Source organism: Lipotes vexillifer, unplaced genomic scaffold (genome assembly GCF_000442215.2).
Source record: "Lipotes vexillifer unplaced genomic scaffold, Lipotes_vexillifer_v1.1 scaffold1312, whole genome shotgun sequence".
Lineage (NCBI taxonomy): Eukaryota > Metazoa > Chordata > Mammalia > Artiodactyla > Lipotidae > Lipotes > Lipotes vexillifer.
The window spans coordinates 189278-196720 of NW_006786207.1; the positions used below are offsets into that span (position 1 = coordinate 189278).

The 7443-nt window shown below is 43.9% G+C and overlaps 1 protein-coding gene across 3 annotated transcripts in view; it reads left to right on the forward strand.

Annotated features, from left to right (window-relative positions):
• Positions 1–501, forward strand: part of FCRLB (Fc receptor like B) — a 4568-nt gene extending 4067 nt beyond the window's left edge. For all 3 annotated transcript variants that reach the window (XM_007458413.1, XM_007458414.1, XM_007458415.1), the window contains one exon: positions 84–501. In XM_007458413.1, coding sequence (XP_007458475.1) covers positions 84–499 — 416 coding nt within the window. In that variant the 3' untranslated portion in view covers positions 500–501. The remainder of the gene's footprint in view (positions 1–83) is intronic.
• Positions 502–7443: the final 6942 nt, after the last annotated feature.

Below are 7443 nucleotides of genomic sequence, written 5' to 3' on the forward strand. Positions count from 1 at the left end.
CCCCCATCCCTTGCCCCTCCTGACCCCGCAGCCCTTGGGAGAAGGATTTCAGCCGTGCGGTTCTCTGTGTGTTGCGTTCACAGGTTCTCCCCTGGACGTGGCGTCCACTACCGTCCCGGCCCCACAGGCCGCGGCTTTGGCGCCCGCTAACAAGCCGCTTTCCTTCAGAGAGCCCCCGCTGTCCAGACCGGTCCCGTCGGTCACCTCCGTCCCTAACACCACCTCAGCCGGGCTGCTGTTCCCCGCGGGCGGAGCCCCCACTGCTGGGCCACCTGCCTGCGCTCCGCTGACCCCCTTGGAACAAACCACTGGAGCCCTAAAACCCGACATGGACCTTCTGCTCCGAGAAATGCAGCTGCTCAAAGGCCTTCTCAGCCGGGTGGTCCTGGAATTAAAGGAGCCACAGGCCTTTCCAGAGCACAGGGACACACTCGAGACCCCCGCTTCCCACTTTGCTGTGAGTCAGGGAACCCCTGAGACCACTGCTGTGGAGAGCTGAGGGAGGGGGTGGCTACTGCCCCCTCTCCAGGCGTATCCATCCCTGGTCTCTCCTGCTTCCCATCACGTGGAGACCCTACAAAGCCATCTCTGCATCCCTCTGTCTTACTGTGGCTTATAAAGTGTGGTGGCTGCCATGTCAATCTAACACAGCACATCCTTGTAACCACAAGGCCTTCCCTCTGATGGCTTCCTTCCCCTCACAGATTTCAGTAAGGAAGGAGAAACCTGTTATTTACTACTTTGAGGTATATGTTTGGAAGTTGAATTTAGTCATCCTTAGCTTTTCATATAAATCCACCCAACATGTATTTCAGCACAGGCAATTTTTTGGTGCTTAAGGTTATTTGGTACTAAGCTGTTTGGAACATTTAAGGGTCAAGTTGTAATTATTCATCATGACTTTAATGTTAAATTTTAAAAGACTTTCAGTTCTGTTTCTGATGAGTGTATACCTTCAAAGTCCTGGGCTAGTTTTAGAGAGGGAAAGGGACTTGTGTGGGCCTCCATTCCAGGTTATAAGGGTCAGCATACTGTTAGACTCACCCAGATGCACCTCCTGCACCAACATAGCTAGACAGGCTCATGGGCTCTGGTGGCAGCAAGCAGGCCATGCTCACTTTAGCCTAACTAAACAAGTGGTACTATTAGCATCAAGAAATCTCTTTGAAGAAAGATTAAGACAAATTCTCAAAATTGCTGAATTCTAATTTTTAGCAGGTTCTTACCTCCCGAAGAGCCATTCCAACACTAACGTACAATTCAATTTTTATAAGTCCCTCATCTGCCTACTAAAACTATTGGTTTTCTGCAAGTCTGGTGTGAATTATTCCCAGGAGGTTTATTCTCATTGGGTCCTTACCCTTCATCAGTTAACGTTTACTGCTAAGGCTTAGAACTGATAACAACTCTACCCTCCCATCCTTCTACTTGATACACATTCAGTCACAATGCAATTTCCCATTTCTTTTTGAACACTTAACCAGAATAACATCAACATACTTCATCCTTTTCTTCTTAGTATTATCTTCACCATGGTATTACTGCAAAGTCACTGAAATTATAAAAATGAGAGAGGCAGGTGGGTACACACATAAATTACAGTGCAGTGTGATAAGTGCTCTATGAAACACTGGGAATTCAGAGGAGGAAACTGAATCTTGAAGGAAGAACAAGATTTCACCAAGAAGAGGTGAAAAGATTGAGGGGTAGGGCATGCAGGCTGAGGGTGCAAAGGCAAAGAGACATAAAAGACCATGGTGTGTTTGTAGAGCTGCAAATAATTGAAAGTGGTTGGAGAATTATGTGTATTTATGCACGTGTGTGTGTGTGGGGGGGTGTGTTTTAGGGAGAAGGTGATAGGAGATGAACATGGGGAAGTAGGAAGGGATCAGAACATGAAAGTCTTGTTAAGAGGTTCTTTAACCCGTTGGATATTTGGGATGGATATTTGGAAGCATTCCTTATTGAGGGCATCAATAAGCCTTACCGGAGGAGAAGCTAATTTAAAATTACAAAAGAGCAATCAAATAAACTGACCTCAGTGGACACTTGCTTAACCCTGAGGAGGTATGTCCAGGCCCTATAATCCAGTACTGGGGTTCTGGTTTACAAGTGTCTTTGTGGTTCTGATTTCCACCTTTCTAATGCAGGCTTAGCTCACTTCTCAGAACTCTCCCCCAGCAAGCCTTCCCTGGCTAACCCCACTCTACTCCCGTGGCCCCTGAAGTTTCTGCCATCCCTGATCTAGACAGGAAGTGACTAGCATTAGTATCAAGAGTCTAGGAAATCAAAGAATCAAGTCATTAAAAAAAAAAATCAGTTGTTACGTATAACTGATTCACTTTGCTGCACGGCAGAAATGAACACAACATTGTAAAGGGACTATACTCCCATAAAAATTAATTTAAAAACTCAGTTGACCATTTTTTAAGAGAGCAAAAGAGTGAAATAGCCATTCAAAAGAGAGTTTTATCTCTTCAGTATCTCCTCATTCACACCTTGTTAGCAGCCACAGTATCTTTCTTCCTGTCCTGCCACATACCTCCATTTAAGGTTAGGGATATGGGGAGTGGGGAAGAACAAGAACTTATGGGTTAGAGTGATGTGTGTGTGGCGGGGGAAAGAGGGAGTTTTATGCCCTCTAGTCTCCACTGTCTTTAAGCTCCCCAGCTCTCGTTGATCTTCCCTTACAATATCTGTTAATGATCTCCCGGGAAGACCTGCACTAAGGAAATATCAAGAGATATCAGACAGGCAGATTACTGGCCATGCTCCTCTGGGGAAAAAAAAAAGTCCTCATCCAGCTTCTGTTTAAGGTTCCAGCATGTATTTAGGGAAACTTTGGGCTAGCCCAGGCTGCCTAAGGAGAATCTCAGGCTCATTCCCAAGCAGCAAGGTTAGCAACAAAATGCTGGAGTAGCCTGGGGAGGAAGCTGCTTCTCTCTGGTTCTCTGATCACTTCTGTGTCTCAGACTCAGACCTCGACCCTAAACCTGTGGGAGTCCATACCAGATACCAGGCAAGGAACCCACATGTCCTCCACCAGAGAGCAGAAAGGGTTCTGGCAAGTTTCATTTGGATCTCAGCTTTACTCTCTCATTCTGTCCTCCCTGGGTCTAAGTTTCTTATCTGGACTTAGCTCTATAGAAAGAAGGAACTCAACTCTTCGGGTTCTACACTTATGACTTTTTCCGTAAAAGAGTGAATCAAATCCTCTAGGTTAAAGTCCAAACTCCCTATCATGACGTATAGAGCAGTCACACTGACCACTTGCTCTTTCCCCAGCACACCAGCCTCTTTCATGCCTCTGTGCCTTTACGTATACTTTGGCCTCAACCTCTATTGGTGGGGAGTGGAAAAGAGGGAAATAAGAGTACCCTTACAGAGAGAGACAGACAAATAAACAGACTTTTTCATTACTACAGGTTTTAAGACATGGGGTGCTAAGGTGCTTAAAAGCACAGAGGAGGAGCACTAAGCTCAGTGTGGAGGTTCACAAATCACTTACCAGAGAGATGACATTTGCCAGTTCCTACTGACGAGCTCTTAGATTATTTTTAAACTTTTGCTGTTTTAAATTATGCTGCAATTAATATTCTTACACCTATATCTTTATGCACATATTTGAACATATCTGTGGGATAAACTCCTAGACTTAAGTAGAATTGCTGAATCAAAGAATGTGAGTCTTTTTTAATTTTAATAGATATTTTCAAATTATGCATGAGAGAGCTTGTTTCTCTTACCCTATTCAGGATAGCACATCATCATACTTATATATTTCTTAATTAGACCCAGAGAACCTCTTGACTCTTTATCTGCTATTGAATTCCCCCAGTTGGATCTTGGTAACATTACTAACCTTGTGTTGTGCAACAGCCCAGCAGTACAGTCCTTCCAGAGTCAATATCCCTGTTTGTAATCCTAACCCATCCGTCTTCTGAATTCTTGTTAGCTGGTCGGCAGTTAACTAAGAGAAATGTACTCCTGTCTATATTTCCTTATTAAATGAGAACTTTCTGCCAGGTAGAGCTCTTATTCCCAGCCAGGTCATCGTGGTTCTTCACCAAATTCCCAACATGTACTACAGTTTGCCCATATTGGTTTAGTTTATTCCCCAGTCATTACACCTGCAAAGATAATTGGTTTCAATGCTTGACATTCTAATTATAACAAAGCCTCATGTAACTGTACATCCCTGATTCAGCTAACATCTGAGGCTGAAGAATTGGTATAGTACATGTTAGCCTTTTTCAGTTCAAAGGAGCCAATCTCATTACAGTGATGTGGGAAATGACCTCTCCCCCATTTCTTTACACTTACTATGCTCTTAATGTAACGTGTTAAGTTGTAATAGCCAAGCTAATTAGCTTTGGACCTAGAGGTGACAGAGTATAGAAATTAAGAACCCTGGCTAAGCAGTTAATAGACTTGGGTTCAAACATCACTTTTACTACTTACCAGCTGTATAGCCTTGGACGAGATACTCTGTCTCTGAAGTTGTGTTTCCTCATCTGCAAGGCATAATTATAATAGCATCTTCCTTACAGAACTGCTAGAAGGATTAAAAGAGATTATGCAAGTAACATACTTGGTAGAAGCAGTAAATTGTTATTATGACTGTAATTCACTGAATCTAAAATGACGTTGACTGTAGGTTGCACCATTAAAGAGAACACTAAGAAAGGAAATTGTGGCCAAGTAGTCACACGATGTCTTTTAGGCTTAATTAGAAACAGAAAATTAAAAAATCAGAATCACTCTAAATATTCATAAAAAAGGACACTGTAAGGGAAAGAAATTGGGTAAGGTATTCCTAAAACTATTTCACTTTCAGAGTCTGACTTTTCTGAAACACTTTTCCACTCAGATTTAGCCAAGTCTGTGTTTTCCCATTCTTGTAACATACTCTTTCCTGTGAAGAGCATTAGTAACGCAGCGTTTCTTAAAAGAAGCCGTAACAAGAGTGACAGTTATCGTTGCCAGACTTCTAGGCTGGTTTTGCAATTATCTGGAGTTCGCTTACTTTTGACTTCTACTTCAGGAATGTTGCTAAACATGTCTGCTGCACCACTCACTCCACTTCTCCTCACAACCTATGAATATTTCACCTTCATCTCTAGAAATTTCTCCCGATATGCTCACACCCATTCTTAAATTTTGATGCCAGTACTTTAACGTTCATGCTTGCTTTAAGCAATGAAAACTATGACAAGACAACAATTATAAGATGCATCGTGGTTTCAAAGATGTTAAATGTAGTTGGAAAAAAATTATTTCTTAGAATTAATAAAATACAAAATGCACCCTAAAAGCAAATCTAGGAAAGCAAATTTTAAAACGTCTAGAAAAAAGTTACATATGACACTACAGGTAGCCTGAGACTAAAGGTGGACTTCTTTTGAGTGGAAGTGGAGGTTCTCAAAAATCTGAAAGGAATTTAAAGCCTGTTTAGTTCAACCAAGAAACCACTTATTGAGACCTTCTAAACTTCTCCTGCCATGTGGCCACGCTTGACTTTTTGTGAGGATGTGGTCCTTATTACCTCCCAAGGACAGCCCACTCTATCTCAGGATAGCTCTGGTAATTAGAAAATTCTTCCAATGGATAATGAGCAAAATGATTTTGTTATAGCTCCTACTCACTGTGCCTCCTAGGGTTACACAGAGCAGATCTAATTCCTGGTCCTCTTGTCAGGGCTTTGGATGTTTAAAGACACTCCTTAGGTTATGCGTAGTTTTCTTAAAGATAGACTTTGTTTCAGTGTTTTCAACTGTTCCTAATTTTGAGTTCCTTCTCCATCCTGGCTTTTGCGGGCCTCTCACCGTTGTGACCTCTCCCGTTGCAGAGCACAGGCTCCGGACGCGCAGGCTCAGCGGCCATGGCTCACGGGCCCAGCCGCTCCACGGCATGTGGGGTCTTCCCGGACTGGGGCACGAACCCATGTCCCCTGCATCGGCAGGCAGACCCTCAACCACTGCGCCACCAGGGAAGCCCTTTCTTTTATCTTTAATATTCAGAGTTCTTTTTTTTTCTTTTAAAATTTATTTATTTATTTATTTTCGGCTGCGTTGGGTCTTCGTTGCTGCGCGGCTTTCTCTAGTTGTGGCGAGCGGGGGCTGCTCTTCGTTGCGATGCGTGGGTGCATGGGCTTCTCATTGCAGTGGCTTCTCTTGTTGTGGAACATGGGCTCTAGGCGCACAGGCTCAGTAGTTGTGGCACACGGGCTTAGTTGCTCTGCGGCATGTGGGATCTTCCCGGACCAGGGCTCGAACTCGTGTCCCATGCATTGGCGGGTGGATTCCCAACCACTGTGCCACCAGAAGTCCCCGTCCTGGCTTCTCTGAGCACATCTCCGATTGCTCTATATTTGGTTTAAAATGTGGGACCCACAACAGAATGCCGTTTCTCAGGTGGGTGTGTCCAGGGAGAATGAGGCAGGAAGGCAGAATTTTATTTTTATTTTTTACAATTAAGCAATTGCACTTGTGACAGGATGTCAAAAGTGATATTTCATGATACAAGAGACATGGAATTCTGAAACCGGATCATCATACCCAGAATTTACAAAGGAAATGGTTAAGGATCTGTTCCCTGACTTTTGGACTCTGAAATCACATCAAGGAGATAAAAAGGGGTCAGAATATGGAGAAGAGAGAAGGTCTGTGAAGGTTTCTTTGCCATGTGAATAGTTGCCATCACAATTCTTACTCACAGTGGGGAGTTTTGGAAAGTTTACCCTCTCCTCATGAAGCCTAATAAGGGAGATGCCCATGAACTCACCCAGAGAGGTCTGAAATGTGTTGCCCACAGTAGGGAGACACAGGGAACTAGGCCTGACTCACCCCTGAGAAAGCTAAGGTGAATTGTGGCTGTAGGATGGAAGAGCCTGTTTGGGGATTCTGCACTACGGAAGTTGCTGGGGCAAAGCCATGTGTGTATGTATTTCCATAGTCCATGAAAGACAGAGAGCTGGCATGGGTTCCCGTACAATAAGGAGGGGTTGAAAAAAGCACCAAAAAGCTGGAGGTGAATCTAGATTCTTAGGGGTTGAGGAAAGAGGTGCAAGTGCACTCCTGGAAGAAAGATGCATCTGCCTTGAATAGAGGAGAGCAGTCCCCCCAAACAAACACCTCTAAAAAGTCCACAGAAGTGCCCATGGGAGAAAGAATTGGACAGTCACCTCCAAGCTGAGACAGCAGGAAGCTGCCCAGCCAAAGAACTTTCTACTTCCTTATCTGTCCTCCCTCCCTTCCCTATTCTCTCCTACTTTGGCCTAGGTGAGGTGAAAAGGAAACAGACACTGAGGAGAGAGGGAGGAGGTATGGAGAGAGAAAGGGAGAGAGAGAGAAACCAGTCAAGCTCCTTTCCCAAGTCAGGACCTAAACTGAGTAAGTAGGAGGACAAAGAGTTATCTCTGAATTAAGATTGAAGGTCTGATTA